The sequence below is a fragment of the Rhea pennata genome, chromosome 8 (assembly GCF_028389875.1).
Source record: "Rhea pennata isolate bPtePen1 chromosome 8, bPtePen1.pri, whole genome shotgun sequence".
Classification (NCBI taxonomy): domain Eukaryota; kingdom Metazoa; phylum Chordata; class Aves; order Rheiformes; family Rheidae; genus Rhea; species Rhea pennata.
The window spans coordinates 2762217-2781520 of NC_084670.1; the positions used below are offsets into that span (position 1 = coordinate 2762217).

Sequence of the window (19304 nt, forward strand, 5' to 3'; positions counted from 1 at the left end):
TAGATTTCTATAGCTGTCTGGTCAGCAAAAAAGCCCACAGCCCACTTCTGCACAAAAACATAAGAATGACAAATCCAATGTCTAGCAACTAGCTAGTTTTCAACTAGTGTATAAGAAAAACAAATGATTGGCTTTAGTGAGTCTACAGACCAGCTGACCATTTCCAGAAATGCTCATTTCCCAAGTAATGACAAACAGGCTTAAGAAAAATAAAAAGCTTTGAAACACTTGTAAATACCACAGTTTATAAAGATCAGATCTTTCAAGACTGTCGATAAGAGGAATCTGAGCATCAAGTGTTAAATGCATATACATTTTTTGTAGCACTCACTCAGCCAAAAAATTAAATGATGTGAAACAATAATTTCAATCTATAGTTTTCCACAGAACTATACTTTATATATAGTTTATTTCACTAGACATTTTAATTTTATACATAGTATAAAGGGGGTATCCTGATATCACACATATAGTTACTTTACCGTACTGTTTAAGAACCAATTATTTTTTTTTACATAATACAGTATTAAGTACCATATTAAAAAGTGATTTTAAAAAACCCTACATATAAATGTATGTTTATCATATGCACAGTGCAAGAACTTTTTATATCATTGTAATCACAAAATGTGAATCTAAAATACAACACTGCAATTTAAAACTAATTTATAATTATGATGCCTTGTGTTGTAGACAGACTTGATTAACCTTTGTTTCAATTACCAAGCAATGTTAAATTCCAGACAAACAGTAGCAGCTTATGATTTTAAAAAGATACCTTCCACAGTTACCCGAGTTTTACAAAACACTGGCTTATCTCTACCTCTGATCTTGACAGTGTCCTAAAGAAACAGAAAAATGGCACAGATTTCATTTGGAATTTTTGGATAACTAAGGCTAACTAAATTCTTTATTACTTCCACAAAGGAAACCTTAAGAGCTTTTAAGGATGATCGAAGAGGAAAAGATGGAGAGATATATGGGCAGAATTCTCAGAATTTTAGTAGCAAATGACAGGACTCCTCTTCTGCAGATAGGAAGAAAATACCGCAATATAACTCAAGTTGTAAAATTTACAGAAAACAATTGTGGAAAAGAAAGCATTCATAATGTAAACATGTCAGAGATGATTTCTTCATTTTCCCTTTTTGTAGAGTGGGGCAGTGGATGAATATTTGCTTATAAGAAACAGACGTCTTCCTCAGAAGAACTACTTCACCATCACAGAATATATGTGGTAGCTGTTGAGAATTGCTAACATGTTTTCTCCCCTCCCTCCCCCCCCAAGTTTCAAGTTCAATAAATAGTAGAAAAATAATCCTTTACTTAAAAATCTTGAGATGCATTGTCCCAGGATCCATACAGCAATTGTCGGAGCAATGAACTTTCTACATACAAAACAGAAACGGCAGAAAAAACAACAGCCTCTCCCTCCACACTCTGTCTGGCACCTTTTTAGTCTTCAGCTGCACAGATTTCTGCTCTTCCAGTTAAGGAAACCAAATCATCTCTGGCTCTTTCGAGCTCTCTCTCTCCCGCTTCTCTTGGCTCAGCAGAACAGGGCTTCCAGAGTTTCAGCTGCTGTATAAACTTATATCCCTGTTTTTGGAGGTCTAACATGCCTCCTGCTCCATTTTATTAAATGTTATGGCAGGTCCATTCATCACGCACATTCCCCTTCCAATCCGGAGCCAACCTTACATTTACAAAAATGTAAAGCTTTTATGCCTAATAGTTTACTCAGGAAGTTAGTTAAATTGTTCCTGGTAAAAAGCACAAAACAAAGCTGCCCATTGCTGCATGGATTACCATTCACAAATTACGTTTCTTTTGCTGTCGTTCATTAGCACTCTGCATCCACAGTGTGTACCGTGACTGCAGCCTGTAAGTGGTGGCTGTGGTGAAGAATTGGGTGGTGCAACCGATAGTGGTGAAACTTGTGACTCAACAGTGCAGCGGTCTGAGGGGGGGTATCCAGGTCCAAGTCTTCGTCGTGGTTTCCGACATCCACTCCGGCTGATAACGGGTCATTATTGCAGGGAGGATTCTCACTGTCTTCCTGAGGGCTCATAGTGCTGTAGCCTAGAAAATAAAAACAACCAGACTCAGAATTAAGAGCAAGACTAAAAGGTCAGTATTCCACAGTGCTGGCTGCCCCAACCGGCATGCATTTAGAGGCAGTCTGTTCTTAACAGAGAATAAATAAGTAGCTGTTTTAATTAAGAGAAAAGGAAAAAAAAATCCTCTGTAATTTCGAAACAGATGCCCTTTTCCTGCCATGGTCCATCTTCAGGAGCCTATGGGTCTGTAGTACACCAAATAGCAAAACCAATTATGCACACAACAGTTCACTATGGAAGAATTGTTAGCATTGATTTTAAAAACAGAAGATAGTAGAAATATGGTGCAGCTGGTATCTTTTAAGATATTACTTGGATTTTACAAACTGCTAAAAAAATAAGCGGAGTTCATAACCTCCACCCCTATTCATATCAAACTATCAAACTTTGCTAGTAAGGATGACTGGCTGTTCTGTTAGTAGCAAAACTTCTTCACATCATCTTTTCATATTATCTATTATCATAATATTATGTTTTAAATGGAAAAGAATTATATTTGGGTCTGTTTTCAAAAGCAAGCATGTACGTTTTTAATATCGGTGAACTTTGCATAAAATTAAAGAAATCTATTGAATCCATGTGGAAGCGATTACACAGGCCCATTAAGTCAAATAATACAGCTTTTTCCAGCTAAACATGCATACGTAGCACAATTAACTTGAGGTTCTCATACCTCCAAGGGATCTGAGAAATCTGAGATTCCTGGGGTCTGATAAATTAAAAAAGTTAAGCATCTATACAAATAATGAGACACTACTTTCATTGGGACATTCTTATAAAAGAATGCCACTAGAAAGTTAGCTAACTGCTAACTTGCAAGACAAGAGCATGTTTTTGCTAGCAGTCATTATGAGACTCAGATTTACTACTGATCAGATCCAGTTTGCACTGTTCTAAACAAAACCACGCCTCAATACTTCCAAATGCAAATATGCAAACAAAATTCTAAAGAAAAAAGACCTTGTGTTAATTAAGAAAACATGCTTGCTGAGTAGACTTTGGCTAAAAGCTGAAAAGACATCAGTGCTTCTAAGCATCTCAATTTGTTGGGTTTTCAGTTTGAGACACCTAAAACAGGTGTGTTATAAATATCAGGTTAAGTATCCAAAGTTGGTTCTCACTTTCCACAACCTTGGCCCTTGTTTCTAGTTGGCAGAGCAAAACCAGGGAATAAAACCAGATAGCCTTTTGAAGGAGAGGAAATTATAGAAACTAAAAATAGAAGTATAAATTTTTGAAGAAGGTGGACAGTTACCCTCATAACTCTGACATGTTGACACAAAAGACGGTGAGGATTTGGTAGGACTATAAGAAATGGAGCAAAAGTAGCATTATCTTAGTCAATCTGCTTCATTACAGGTAATCTGACCCCAAGCCCAGGATAATTCCTCCTAGATCAAGATTGTGCCTCTTTCAGACATCTGTCCATCCATGTTCCAAGGCTTTGGTCTTGAGGTTTTCTGTCCCCGAGCAATTCCATTAGTGCAACCACAGTCTTAATAATACAACAGGTCTATTATAAGATACACAGCTAGCAGGACATGCAGCTAGAGCTGACGTCCATGGCAGACTGCCTTGTCTAAACTTTTCTTACATTAAGCTCTCCTGAGTCAATAGCATGACACCCTTCTAACTGCTCTTAAGATTTAAGACCACCTAGTCTCAGGGCAAGAAAGAAGGAAATCAGAATTCCCATAGTCCTGAAAAAGGGTTATTATAGGGTGAAAAAAACCGGAGGAGAAAATATACATAGTTAAATACTCTTCATTGCTATTCACATACACAGACAATGTTAACTGTTTACTTTATTTGCTTAAAAGGTGACATAAGATGTCCCTCTGTGGCGACCGTATTGACTGAATGTGCAACAGAAAGGCCAAGGAGGCATCTGACTCATTGACCTCTAATCCATGCTTACTTTAGCTCAGCAAATGCAGGCGTCCAGCACATATTGCTAGAATGGGTGTTTTATGAAAAGACGGGCATGTCACATTAAGAAAAGAGCAGGAGGCACGCTGGCTTGACTGCGAGGAATTTGCTTCCATTATCTCAACTGAACATTTAAATCAATTGTTACGGTTGGCTGTGGAAAGAGTCCAGTAAATGCAGTAACATTTCTGTCAGTCTGAATTCCAGTCCCCCAAACAAGCTAACAAAACCCAAGATTCAAATATGGAGAGCTAGGCACTGAGCTGGTGTTACAGCACTGCTCTTGCAAAACCAGCTCCCTCGCTGGATAGTATCATCTGCTGAAAGGTGTCAAAACTGTTTAACCGTGAAGCAATAAGGAGCAAAGGTTTCTGTGTTTTTGGCAACCTTATCTGCAGCGTGCCAGACATCTGAAGGAAACCGAACAGCGCAATCATTAACCAGGGGTCAGGGCAGCGGTTCAAGGTCTTACCGTGGTCGCTCTCGGTTCCTGAGCGCCCCCAGTACCGGCGTCGGCGTTCGGGGCTATGGGCATGCCGCTCTATTACCGCTGCTATAAACCACGTGTTGCTAACTGGGAGAGAAACAGAAACGGCTGGTTTTAAAGAAAGTGATTTCGCTGAGCTGCATCAGTGGGACAACTCAGTCCCAGGGGAATAGGCTTTCTGTGAGCTCATTCTTCTCAAATGCTACTTCTTTTAAGCAGCAAGACTGTCGAACCACAGAAGGAGGGGTAGGATAAAGAGATGGTGTTTAAATGTCAAACAAATCATGATGAACACACACTTCATTTGCTTGGACCAACAGAAGTTAGAGAATTACTGTACCAGCGCTTAAGAAACTAAGGAGGCACTGAATGCCCACGAAGAGCAAAACTAAAAAGCACTTGTAGAAGTAGTAGATGCAGGCCACAAAACTCAGACATGTTTGTTTTTCAATCTTTACGTATTGGCACAGTTTCAAATCCTGGGTTTGATTTAATCCTGTTTAGTTAGAGATGAGACACAGGGATCTGATCTAACTTTAGAGCTCTCCCAAATTTTAGGTACACTGGCTCATCCTACAGTTCAGCAGCGTAAGCGCCACTTCGGCTGAATGGTAGAGAAGAACTGTCACCCCAAATCAAGTAAGATTTACTGACACACTTGAACCAACGTGCCAGACTGCTCTCCTTTGCCAGGATGAACAAAGGGAGGCGCTTTCCACCCTCTATACTGGCACAAACGCAATTTTAGACCTGCATCAGAGCAATTTCTGGGACTGGTCATAGAGAGGAGGGCGAGGGGGGCATAAGAGACAGACTTCCTCTGCACATAACGGAGGATCCATTGAGCAAAAAATGTACTATTTCAGCATGAGACTGGAGGTGCACCCTACGTTACAGTTTAAGTTAAAACACTGTCCAGTCATTTTCTAATCAACACAGCATTTCCTCACATTTTTATTCTAGTATGTAAGAAAACAAACAGCCCATTTACATTTAAATTATCACTTCTTACAGAAAAGTCATTTGGTACTTACTGATTCCTCTGTCTTCATGGCTGTCGTCATCTCTCTCATCCCTGTCATTTTCCAGGTTCGACATACGCACTGACATTTCTACACATCATTACAAACAGAAAAATGCAACTGTTAAGAGAAAAATTTTGGATCAACTTACTAATGGCTGTCACTCTGCTAATATAGCGGAAGCACTTTGCATTATTGCGTGAAAAGATATAGTTGGAGCTTGGTATGCTCTGTTTCCAAGACAGATGGGACTAGAAATACTAAGAAAATAATACGTGGCATATCCTTGAAAGGAACAGGCTTTACAGCAGAAAACAGCTTTAAAGACAGTGAATTGATTCAAAATAAAGGTAGAGTAGTCAAATATAAAGGTAATTAGGATTGATCACTCTTCTCACCTGCACAATTTTCTCCAAAACAGAGTTTTATGTCTCAGATTTCAATGGCTTTGTTACAAAAACAGACTCTCATCATATCCTGATAATGGTACCATTACCCCAGAAAGACTTCTATGCCCTGCTCTAATAGCTATAAAGGAAGGGATTTTGCTCTCTTTTCCTTTTTTGATTTATATACATAGATATCCCATGAACACGAGCATCACATGGAATTGAAATGAGAATATGAGTAGAAAAAGACACAGCTAAAACAGCCCAAGCAGAAGGGGAGTGAAAACTGTAATGCTAACATTATCACCAGCGTTGTGCAGCAAGAAACAGATTTGACCAATGTGCTATCGCAAGGTCCGAAAACCGTAAAGCTAGGTTGATCACTTTAGCTCTAGAAATAACTTCAGTTTCCAGATGGGAAATCTTTGAGTTTTTTTCTGCACATTTGTCAGGAGGCAGCAGGTCTGGCAGTACCCAGGAGAGGGCAGTAACACACAAGCATGCTGCACAAGACCATCTTTTTATAAAGGTCGGAAACGGGAAGTGAAACAGGGTAAGGCATTGAGGGAAGAGACAAAACCAAAGGAAGACTTCTGACACTAGATGGAAGTACGTGTGAAGTATCTGCCTTTCTTTTTTTTTTCTTTCTCTCTCTCTCTCTTTTTTTTTTTTTTTTTTTTTTTTTTTTTTTAATTCTCAAGTACTATTTCTCTCTTTCTCTCTCAAGAGAGAGCAGCTCACCCTGTGCAGCCAGAGGCGACATGTGCTGGTGACTCCTCCGATGTATCTGGTGGCGATATGCATATACTGCTAGGACAAGCACCATAATGCAACCCATAATGCCTCCAGCCACTGGTCCAACTGGTGCGCTTTTTATCATGTTTAGAGTGATTACTTCATCTCCTAAATCAAAAGGGACAAAATAGAGGGGAAAAAAAATGCAGAAAAGTTTAAATTGACATCTCTGAAGATGAGAGAAGGCTTTCTAAGTGCATAAATGTGCATACGCAGGAAAGCATGCTTCCAACAGAAATCCAGAGAGGATAATACCTCTTAAGGACAGGAATATGCAAGAGACAGTGGGCTACATGAAAACTTTCAAAAATATAATACCCACAAAAGGCCTGATGCCATTCCTTTTAGGATAATTCATGATTAGCATAAAAGTTAAACATGTCACTTGAAGCACACGCTGCCATTGAAAGCGTGTGTTATCAAATAAAATTGTAATTATTCTAATTATAGCACCTGTTTAGAAAGCAAGAGTTACCTATTGCTCCCAAGTCATCCACATATGGGCTCTTTGCTCCCACAATGCCACCAAAGCATTCTTTCTGAGGGGCGCAATAGGATTTATCCAGGTGGGTCTTCCCATCACTGTCTACCATACACCACTCACAGTCCAACACACCAAAGCAATCCCTGAAAATTAGAAACAAAGACAGAAAACATTTACTTTCAAGTACAGTTGCAGCATCTTCCAAGCCTGCTTGTTTTGTTTTGCTTTCTCCTCTATCACTCAGACTGAGCAAAGGAAGAACTTCCCACTTATAACTCCAATGAGACATTTCTCAGAATAGTGAGGTCTGAGTAAGGTCCCAGCCCTATTTCTGCAACCCTCGGGAAGATGGAGGTAAGGATTTGGGAATTCTAGTCAGAGCAGAGCATATTCTGACAATCTCCAGTTCCCAGAGACCGCTCATAGGTGTGAAAAAATGGAGAAGCCATTAGCTGCTCTGTGTAATACCAGCAGAACAGAGAAGCAGGAAACTAGAAACCACCAGGAAGCTATCAAACCTCTAGTGTGCTCTAAGCTCACCACCGTGGAAGTATTCTCTGGTTTGTGTGAACACTCTGGTCCACATATTCCCCTAGAAGGTAGGCAAACACTTCTCTTTTGCAAAAAGGTTCGTCTTTTCAACAGCAAATCTGTTTTTCCACTTGCATAACCGCTGGTTGTCACGTAGCTGCAAAGTGTGACGGGAATGCCATTTGTTTGCTCTTAATGGTGTTACCTGACTCAAGGAGCAATAGGGAGGTCTTATATTTCTGCACTGCAGCATATTGGCATCAATGGTGGGTGTTATAATAGCTCAGTCTGGCAGCAGATTTTTTCTTTCTTTCTTTCTTTTTTTTTTTTTTAACTGTGTAAAGAAGAGCTATCTTAATTTAAAGAAACAACATTCCTAATCATTTCAAGGACACAGTCTATTTGCAGGGATAGAAAACTCCCACTTTACCCGCTCTCTGTTCTCTGATTACACTGAGTATTAATACACTGCGGCAGAGCATCCTGTAAGCTGGGATCAATTGCTGTGAAAGTCATTGGCTCCTGATGAACTTCACAACTGGGATTCCTATATTGGGGGCAAAAAGTAAAACCTTCTGTTAGAAGTAGTAGTCAAAGCACAAGCATCAAAAAAGATTACCTATTACAAATCAGCTGCTTAATTATGCTAAAAAAGCACTGTATAACGTATCCTGTATCAGCTATAAGTTAGCATGAACAAACAACCCATTTTGTCAATTCTGTCACTCGTCAGTTATTGCCACGAAACAGAACATTTGTTCTCACCTGCTCTCCGCATTAGTTAGGTTGCCAGTACATTCGTTTACCTCTAGAGGGCACTCACAAGGGCACTCACATTCATTTTGTTCCATTCTTGAGCAGCAGGACAAAAAGAAAAGAAAAAAAAAAAAAAGCAGCGTAAGCAGCACACATTACACTCACAGCACTAACTCCACAGCACAGCTGCGTATCGGTGGTTCACCGAGGTTTTCAGTAACGCTGCTCCTTCCCCTCAGGGGAAGAGACTGCTCCTATCTGGCACAGAGACCCAGGACAATACTTTACCAGAGCCTCGTGGATCCAGCCTCGTGGCTAGGATACAGTAGCCACCTTGCTGAATCTAAAAAGCAGACAACAACCCCCAGACAAGTATTATCACAGACTCTGACCTAGACCTAAGGCTCCTTTTCCAGGGCAAAAATCACAGGGCGATGCTGTTACCTCATGCAAGCAGAGGGCCCATTCCATGTAAAATCATATTAATTCACAAAAAACAGTAGGTATTTATTAACATGCCAGAGCAAAGGGCCTGATCCAAAAATTATTCCCTCTCTGAGGGAACTACATCAGTCATGGTCTTTAATGCTATCCATGGAAAGCATATGAAAATGTCAAGAAGAAACTACCCTGTGTCTTTTGTAACACGTGAACAGTACGGCCAAGGATTAAACGGCATTATAAACCATCATGCTCCCTAGGAACAGCGTAAGTAAAGCAACTACTTTGTTCTCACTTCAGTTTTGCACAACACATTTAGCTTACATAACAAATGCTTTTTACATAGTTTGAAGGAAGAGAGCAGCAGCCCGAGCATTTCCCATCTCCTGCTCACCTGTGGCAGTTGAGGCAGAGCCTGTCCACCATGCTGCAGGCACAGAAGGCAAGGGAATCGCAGGTCTCATTGACAATTCCCACAAAGGTGTTGGTGCCCGGGATTCGCGTCAGGCGGTATTTGGAACAGTGACTGCCGTGCACAAGGTTGGTCAGATCCCCCTAGTGAAAAACAAGGTGCATCACAAGGTAGCAAAAAAAGCCCTTTTTCGGAGCGCTGCGGTCCTTCCCCCTGCCAAGGGGGCCGCAGACCTGGCGGAAGGCATCGGAGGGCCTTCTTTTCAGATAGGAACCCTGTAAAATCATCCAAACTGCTGAGTTTTCCTTGTCTTCCGAATTACCACTGGGGGAAGATTTTGTTGAAGATAGAGAACACGTGCTTAGCTAGTCAACATTACGACACGCGGCAGTGGGGGCTAGCCTAACACGCTGCCGTGAGTGGGTTACGCCTTCCTCGAAGGCGTCGCTCACCCCCCTCCCTGCCGTGCCAGCCAGCTGCGCCCTTTGCAGAGAGGCTCCCTTCTGCCGGGGAGGCACCACCAAAACTTGCTGAAAACTTCCTGGCGCACGTACTGTAAAAATACCCCACAGTATTCCACAGCTACAGTCTATTTAGTAGGCAAACTCGTTCCTGATTCTGACTTGCACGACACGATCTTAAGTCTTTGCTCTGTCCCATACAATTTCCTTTACAGTCATATATTTTCCTTTTTTGCATTTTGAGTGTGGGGAAAATGTTCAAACCTATCTGACATAAATCAATGCATCATGACATAACTTTCCAATAATTCTTACACTCATTTCCCACCTTCTCCTCCCAGTAATAATTGAACAATATTAAAGAATGGCTTTTTCCACAGAGCTTAGAATCTTTTGCATTATTTGGCAGTGATCTAATAACGGCAGATCTGTAGCACTGCAATCAGCTTCCCTGAACCAGTAAGGGATGACAGCCGTTTTTGGTTCAGATCTCCAAGTAAGGCGGAGAACAAGAGGAAGCCTGTACATGACATGCTGGGACAACCACGTAGCCAGATCTTCAGAAGAGTGTGGTTCAACAAACTTTACTCTGAATGTTCACATACGTTTGCTCAGTAAACACATCTGCTTTGCCACCTAGCTGGAAGTTATTAAAGGCCTTTACTGTCTGTACCTCAGGAGGATGTGACACGAGTCAGAGTTGGAAATGGGATGTTAGGTGGCTGGATGCAAGGCAAAATATCTCTACCACTACTGGAAACATCTCATCTAACACTAGAGAGCTTCTCTCATTTGCATGTTCCTGTACTAGACTTAGCAGACATCATCCCCAGCTGGCCAGTTCTCACATCTATGCCCCCTCGTACGACAGCTGACTCCTCGTACAAGCACAACGCACGCACTCCAGATCACTGATCTCGTGTGCAGAGGGCATGCAGAGGCCAGTCGACACAAAAGGTTGGCCTTGGTGTCACTGCAGCTGATGCTGGCGAGGATTTGTATTCCTACCAAAAGGAATCCAACCTCACCAAAGTACATTCAAAAGCAAAATAAAGCATACACTTACCACTAAGCTAGTGTTAAATTTATAAAACCGCTGAACTGTTCTGTCGCTGAAGCTGTTGCAGAGGTTTTTCTTGACAAAGTTTGGGTGGTTCAGAATGTCATTTGCTACCAAAGGCTCCTAAAAGGAGAAGTGTAGGATTTTATGCCTTTTAAAAACATGCACAAATAGCAACTTGTCTACATTCCTTACCACCACAGAAATTAATCAAGGTAGGACTAAACCGTAGAAAAAAACATGGAAAAAGGAGCCAAACCTTGTGTGTAATATGCTGCTGTTCTACCGGTGCATGTCCTTTGGGATCGATGAGGGTTGGGTGTGCCACGAGATACCCTCTGTCCTCCATAATAAAGCACCTGCCCCACAACAAAGAAAGCATACAAGTCTCTGATTAGGCTTCCTTGGGTTTTAGAAAAATATGGTGAAATATCATATGATCCTTACCCCTGGAATAAGAATTTTTAACTGCTTCCATTTAATAAAAAAAAAATTCCATTAAACAAGTTCATTGGAAAATTTATTTAAAGAATATAATGGTATTTCCCTGAAGCTTTTAAGCCTGTTACTGTTACAGCAAGCCTGGACAGAATATCAAGAATGTGAAAATGGAAAAGACCAGAAACAAAAAGAAAGGCCAATCAGTGTATTGTCAAGTCTGACTTGGAAAGAGCCAGAAATAAAATATAAAGTATAATGAACTTCAAAGGTTTAACAGTTCACGAATATCCTAGTTAAACAGATTTCACACTCTCACTTAACGACCTCCTGCTTTAGAAGCAGTCTTGAATTCAGTTTTAACTGTGGGATGATAAATCACCTCTATTTAATTCTTGGTTTTCTCAACTTTTCCTTTCCCCTTTCCAGTTCTTCTTTATTTTCCTGTGTGATCTCAGAGAAATTATATTGTATCTGTGCCCCAGGCCCCTCACCTAGAAAACAGTGTGCTGTGAGGTTTTAATCTGTAATGTTTGGTCCCATAATGCATTACATGATGTTTCTGTTCTCTGTTTTGGGTTCATTTGCTGATTATCAGCACCTCAGAATGACTGCAAATAAAAACACTTTGTGGAGATACACATACGTAATAATGTATAATAACGTAATACTTGTATACGTTCAATAAAGGCTATAAACATTAGTTCTGGCTGCTATGCATGGTCTAAAAAAAAAAAAAATTAACAATGTGCCTGAGATTCCTGATTTCTGGAATGCAAAGACAGAAAAAAGCATCTGATCTCTTTTATTATGAATATTTTTTAAATAGGAAAAGAAAAAAAACTAAAAAAATAAACAAAAAACCCCCTGCAGACCAAAACCCTGATATGCCTTTTACACACCATTAAACATAAAACCCCCACAAATCAAACAAGAAAAGAAACGGCAGAATAGCAGAAAACCATTTCCTTTCCTAAATTTAAGGTTTAGAAGCAAACAAGCAACAACAATGCCAAAACCATGTTATCAAGTTACCACATATCCAAACTACAGCCTTTTTTTCCACCCTCATGTGACCTCATCTGGTCAAAGAGGGAAACGAAGGGTGGTGGGGGGAAGGCTGAAGACATCTATTACTGGAAAGAAAAGGCTTACCTAATTTTGTTCCCTCCATCTTGGTTACAAACTGGTAGTAGGTCCATGAGAACTTTGTAGAAGTATCTCAGGGTAAAATCAATGCCCATCACTGCCACAGAATGTCCCGAAGACATCTGTGCACTGCAAAAAGGAAAAAACCACACTTATTAATACAGCCATTAAAACGATTTTCCTTAATTACTCAATTCCCTACTTAATAAAAGGGGCTAGGTTCCCCGGCACATAAATGATCAGCTCAAATCCATACCTGCATACTGAAGGACCTAGTTTTCACCATTCTGGATCGAACAACGCTTGGTTTCTTAAGCTGAAGAACGTCTGATGAGACCATTTAGATCCAACCAGCACTTATTTTCCCCTTTAATTCTTATCGATATAGACCAAGAGTAAGAACTCCCCAAGCACATACATAAAGCAACCTCCTCTGCTTGGTCACGCGCTGCAGGTGCCCGGACCCCGGCTGCAGGGTGGCAGCAGCTTCCCGCGGAGGGACGGAGCTGCAGCGACCTGCAGCCCTTATGGACTCGGGGCTTCTCAGCACTTTGTGCAGCTCTTCCTACGCACCCGAACAGTTGGGAAACAAATATGAAGCTGCTGGAGAGACTCTGTTAAACCTCACTTCACTCAGGTTTTTTTTTTTGTTGTTGTTTGGAGAGACAATACACACATTTTTACTTCTAATCCAAAGCCTGTGTCTGTACTATCAGTAGAGCTCAGCTCTTCCAAGCGTCATCCCCTCTCACACAGCAAGAAGTCATTCCCCACTGGTCATAACTAACGTTTAGTCGTGTCCCTGGAACAGAAGCATCAGTGCAGGATGCAAAAGTTAGAAAAAAGCACCATTTCTCGCTTGGTCATTAAATGTTTTCCGCATTTTCTCCCTCAAACGGGAACTCACCTGCAGGTAACCAAACTCCTGCTAGGTGTAAGACTGAGCCCTTGAATTTTAGTCAGCTGAAAAAAAAAAAAAAAGCACAGACCTCGGCTCGAGGCTGACTCGCTGCTACCCTGCGCCAGGCATCGGTTAACTGGAACTGGAGCGAACGTTTCCCGTGGCGCAGCGTGTCCTCCTGACGGGTCCCTCACCTGCACGGCTGGCCCGAGTTAGACACGGCTAATACCGCGATTCACCTGACAGCTGCCGAGCTGGCAGCCAGGCGACGTTTAAAACCACGTCGCGTAGCAGCTGTTCTCATTCAGCACACTCCCCCGACGCAGGGCAACCAAAAAATAAACATTTAGGGAAGAAGCAGAAGCTCAAGTTTCTGTGGATGCTTGTGAGCAGTGGCAGCGGAAGCTGCTGTGAATTGTAGTGTCTTGTCTCTACTGAAAGTCTGCTTCACTCTTATTTTTATATATGCCTGGACACCAGCCCAAGCATACACGCAGTTACCTTCGCAACTGATACAGAGACCTACCAAACGGTCTCATGCTGATGCACGGAAGTATTTTCTCCTAACAGTTCTGTAAAGGAAAAAAAGCTCTGCTCCAAACAGCAACGACATCCTATCAGTGTTGTTATTTTTCCGAAACTTCCTGTCCTTGCAAATTCCCATCTCTGCTCCCTCTCTAAAAAGCCTTATTCACAGGACTTCTGAGGACACTTCTACCAATTTATTTCTTGAAAAATAGGTTAGAAGATACTGTTCTGCTGGTAGAAAAAACCCACTGAAATCTAATGTCACAATGCTTTTACTAAATGCCATATAATATATATTTTTAAATTTAAAAACACTGTTTTAAAAATCTAATTTATTTTTAACTATCCATTTCAGGGAGAATGAATGGGATAAAGGATGACAGTGAAACAGCACAGACATATTTAACTGTGTAGGACAAGGCATCAGGCTATGACTTTCTGACATTACTGCTCTGTTCGAACAGACAAAAAGCTATCAGGAATGCTATGAACATATGAATATGTCATTTTTAAGCATTAGTTCCTTCTGGTTTGCTGATCAAAGTAACATTAAATAAACTTGTTCATTAATCTATTGCCATCTACCAGAAAAAAAGAGATGTAATAAAAATGGGAATGAGAGAGAGGTTTCAGTTCCAGATAAACTAATATTGTAATTTAAACCCACACAATAGCTTCTAATGAAAGTGTATCTATTAACTCTACTGTCTTCTGACCCCTTCCCCCCTTAAAAAAATAAAAAATAAATAAAAAAAAAAAAAAAAAAACACACACACACAAAACTAAGAACTGTTTGGAGATAACTGCATGTGACTACAATCTATAGGGGTCATATTTACCTAGGAATCACATTCCCATCTTCCCAACTTTGTTTAACTTTTCTTTAATCACGCTCTAATAACCCATGCAAGCAGTTGTTAAAGTGAAATGAACCATCTCTTACTAGACAGAAATCAGAATTTTCATTAATTACGCTTCTCAGAGAAGGGCATATCTTCTTAAGCAAATTTCTCTGTGAAAAACCACACAGACAGTAAGCCTGACTGATATTCCTGCCAAAAGAGATAAACAGATGTTGTGTGGTGGGAAAATGCAGAGCCAAGGCGCCACTGGAGAAGAGCAGAAGAGCAGTGTCCTGAACTGCTGGATCGACGATCTGTATTTACCAGCGCCAAGTTAGGAGCTACCTTTTAACTGGGGAGACATTAAATGGAGTGTCTACAGGAGCCATCCGCTCGCTGAAAACCTTGGAACAGACTCCACAAAAACCGAAATGAGTAATTAATATTTCTGAAAATTTCTGGTGTTTGTGATAGAAAGACTTAGCACGTGGCCTGCAAGCAGCATGCAGCTCATGAGCTCCTTTAACGTCCTACATCTCAAACCAGCGGGATCTCAGCTATAGACGCCTGTTCAGAAAATCATCGAAACAAAAAAACATCTGGTCTTTGAGGAAAGGATCAGTTCAGCAATGAAAAAATATTCATAAAAGAAAGACTTCACTTCTCATGGCAGTAATATTGACTCTGGTGAGAATATAGGAAACACTAACACTCTCTTTATCAACTTTGATAGACAGCTAATTAAACACTACTTTCAGTGCGGTACAATACCGCTTTAGCTGTATGAGGTGTTCTGACCCCAAAGGCACAGAGCAGTGCTATCACTGTCTTCTGCATTCCCGTAAGCACAGGCCAAGGTTTACAGGCTTTTCCTCACGTTCTTTTATGCCTGAAAGACTTGCACAAAACACCTACGTGCTAAATTTAAATAGTGGCCCTCAGCATTGCTTGGAGCACAGACGGCTCCTTAACGAAACGGGTCGTGTAGACTGAGCCTCATCGGCAGGCCAGCAGATTTCCTTCCACCTCTTGCTCCTGTCCATACATCACTCTGGTACGTACACCTTGTGTGCAACTAACTTCAGCAAACTGCAGGAAATTCAGAGATTAGCTGTCTTGATGAAAAAGTAGATTAGTCTACTTGGCTACCAGCAGAGAGGGAACATATCCAAAACTGCCGTATGAAAGAGCTCCCTCTCCCCTCCTAAATCCTCATCTTGTATATATGAAATCTCATCTCACGTTCGCCTAGGAGCATGTTCTCAGCCAATCAATCTTTTCTTCTATGCAGTTACTATTCATATATTAAAGTTACAGAATATAAGCCTATTCATACACATGGATTTTTCACAGCATTTCAATATACTATTTCCACTGCATCTACACGAAGTTGTATTTCATTTCTTCAAGGCACTTTAAGAACAGTTTTGTTTTCAGTTCCTGGACATGTAGGAATCACCCAGCATATTTCCACGTTGCCCAAAGCAAATCTCTTTAGGAGGCAGTTCAGAGTATTCTTGCTCGACATGAATCTCAAACCACAGTTTACCTGGAAGAATGGACTGTGTGACTGATGGTAACGACATAGCCTGCCCCTCCGACATCCAGGTAGGGACCAGTGAACGTTATCAGGCCTGGATTGGCCACCGCGTGCAAGTACCTACGGGAGGCCACAAGAAACTTTCTTGATTAGTGAGAACTGGTTACGTTAAACTCGAAGGCGGTGTCCTTCATCTTCCAGAAACACAGATAAACACTGAATTCTGCTCACAGTGAACAATGTGCTACTGAATTAAAGTTTCTGCTTATGGATCTTAAAACTAAGCAAGTTCCTAAGCACAATCAAAACTCAGAACTAAAACGGACCAGTTCAATAAACAGTTCCTCAGCATATAAAACCACATTAAAATAGCTCAATTCACTTCAGGGTAAAATATGCCCAAAGTCATTTTACTCATTCTTTTTTCCCCCAGAACAATGCACTACTTGGTGCCAGCTGAGATTCAAGCTGTCAAAGCAAGCATGATCAAAATCATTACATGGCAAATGCAGGAGAAAGTATGTCTTTACAAGCAAAAACTGATGCATGAACATTTAAAAAAATGTCAGAAAACTGCGAACTATTTTTTTTTTTGGAAAAGTACTTGGCAACATAAAAAAGGGCGCAACCCAATCAAACAGTCAAATACCTTCCTAATGCAATAGGAAAACTTGTAAAACATTCTAATTGTTAAAATCACTTTTCTGTATGAAAGGTTATTACTCAGTTTTTCCTCCCAGTACACATACTTGCATGTTTGCACTATGTTGTGCAAGTAGCTTAACCAACTTCAACTTTATTACTAGTCTGTTACTCTTGCTTGTTCTTTCCAAAACACTTTCCAAAACCCTTTGGCTGTGTATATAAAACAAGTGACTATCTCATGTTGTATATAGAGGCTTTTTTAAAACCACAGATAGGAAAAAAAAAAAGAAAAAAGGGAAAAAAAGAAAAAAGAACAGTAAAGTGTGAAAGTAAAAAGACAAAAAAGATGCGGGAGCTTTTAAAAACAGAGACACAGGATTGTAAAGGTATTCAGTTCGTTTACAGCGTGAATACCCTCCATTTATCTGGCCACCAAAAAAAAAAACAGAAAAAAGCAAAATTCCATCATCTTACATGTCAGCAAAAACAAACAACAACAAAAAGGAAGAAAGTCCCCAGAATCAGTAACCAGAAACTATGGTAACTATTTTTCAGGGGAAACATGGGTCAGGAACGGCACAGACTGAGCGGTGTCGATGCAGTCCAGAGCCTTCCCCACGGGGCCGGAGGGCTGGCTCTGAAGCTCGCCGTGTGCTGCAGCCTTCCACTGGGCTGCTCACAGGCACAGCGGAGCAGGACCTGGCTCCTGCATTTTTAACAAAGCACTTGCCAAAATACACTCAAGAGCGCTCCCGTGTCTCAGGCTCTCATTTGCAATGCATGCAAATATTTTCCTAAATCAGATGCTAATGCATAATTAAGAGCGCACAGTCAGGCCAGCAAATTTCTGTTTTGAATCGGTAAGAAAATCCACCGTAAACAAAACAAAAAAGCCATTAAAATATTAACAGCTAAAAATGCCACAAGGAGCTGAAAACATTGCCAAAAGCCAAATCAGCCAGTCCCTAATGGATGTAAAAGGAATGACAAGATCAGCACTGTTCCTTTTCTGAATATTTATATTCCCATCTGCTACAGGAGGCATGTGAAACAGCAACCCGCACGTAGAATAGAAAGGTTGAAATTAGAGCCGATAAAGGCTTTAGCTAGCCGTATTTAAGCACCAAGCATTTTACCCATCACAAAAACGTTGAGATAAACAGCTTAGAGCCGGCCACAATAAACAGGCTTTCGGTGAAATCGATATTAAATATTTTCCTGAAGATAATCTGAAGCTTTGATACCGGGACCCTGCAACCCACCATTGTCTGCGGGTGGGATCGAAGGCTTTGTCCATGAGGGAGCCGGGGTAGATGCGGAGCACCCCGTTGGGGGTCGCGATGTACCGCCGCACAATGTAGCTGTTGAGGCCGCTCATTTCCATCTGTGTCATCCATTCATCCGTGACGTGACTGGTCGCCATCACTTCGTTTCGGACGGAGAACTGCAAAACAAAAGGCAGCGCTGGCAGGGGTCCCCTCGCGGCGCGCACCGAAAGGGAACGAGCCGCTCGCGGGGTTTCCTAAAGGCCTCTTGGAGATCATCTGAACTCGATTGCTTGTTTAAAATCTTCTCACACCTCGCACGTTCCAGGCGGGGAAAAAGCTGATTGTAATCAGGTATCGTTGCCATCAGCTCTGCAGCTCTGAGCGTTTGCTTTTTGGTTCAGGTAAACGTAACTCCACTTGCACACAAAGCAGAGCTTCCTCATCTACACGCCTAAAAGCACAGAGACATCTCCCACTAAGAATTCCTCGCAGCTCCGTTTTCCTAGCGCGCGTTAGGATGGTTTCCACTGCAAGCGTGGAGTTTTTTGTTTTGTTTTGGGTTTAACTCTTTCCTTCCCGGAGGAGGTGGTCCCTCTCTCCCGCCCCGTTTGCCTGCCAGCCTTGAAGCCCGCTCGGCCGAGGAGGGGACAGGACTCCCTTCCACACAAGGTGGTACCACGCTAAACCGCCGCTGCAGCCCCGCGGCACCATCGGCATCAGGAGAGATGCGATTCAGGCACTCTGCACCCCATGAGCTGGGAGGCCAACCCACAGGCGCGAGACAGGCGGCAGGGAGGGACAGACAAACAGCACACCTTAAGGCCAGGGTTAGCGATCAGCCGGGTGTTGTCACTGAGGTAGGCGGTGTAATGCTCCACCATCCGCTTTGTCTCGGGTTGGCTGAGATGCTCGTAAGGAGAAGAGAAGCTGCCTGCAGACAGCATGACTGTAGGGCTTTCTAAAAAGAACAAAATATTAAAAAATTAAGGACAACGAATTGCACATGTTGTATAGTAAACCCACTCCTACACGAACGAGGATCCGACACAGGGTCCTACGTGAGAGCGTGACCAGCAGAAGAAGCTGCAGCAACGCACCCCTTACTC

At 41.6% G+C, this 19304-nt stretch overlaps 1 protein-coding gene across 2 annotated transcripts in view; it reads right to left on the minus strand.

Moving 5' to 3' along the window:
* Positions 1–1288: 1288 nt before the first annotated feature.
* Positions 1289–19304, minus strand: part of CACHD1 (cache domain containing 1) — a 106178-nt gene continuing 88162 nt past the window's right edge. For both annotated transcript variants that reach the window (XM_062581606.1, XM_062581607.1), the window contains 14 exons: positions 19014–19156; positions 18193–18374; positions 16295–16405; positions 12481–12603; positions 11147–11246; positions 10894–11010; positions 9349–9509; positions 8523–8609; positions 8188–8304; positions 7218–7369; positions 6689–6850; positions 5571–5648; positions 4522–4623; positions 1289–2082 (listed from right to left, as the gene is read on the minus strand). In XM_062581606.1, the coding sequence (XP_062437590.1) occupies positions 1844–2082; positions 4522–4623; positions 5571–5648; positions 6689–6850; positions 7218–7369; positions 8188–8304; positions 8523–8609; positions 9349–9509; positions 10894–11010; positions 11147–11246; positions 12481–12603; positions 16295–16405; positions 18193–18374; positions 19014–19156 (1874 nt within the window). In that variant the 3' untranslated portion in view covers positions 1289–1843. The remainder of the gene's footprint in view (positions 2083–4521; positions 4624–5570; positions 5649–6688; positions 6851–7217; positions 7370–8187; positions 8305–8522; positions 8610–9348; positions 9510–10893; positions 11011–11146; positions 11247–12480; positions 12604–16294; positions 16406–18192; positions 18375–19013; positions 19157–19304) is intronic.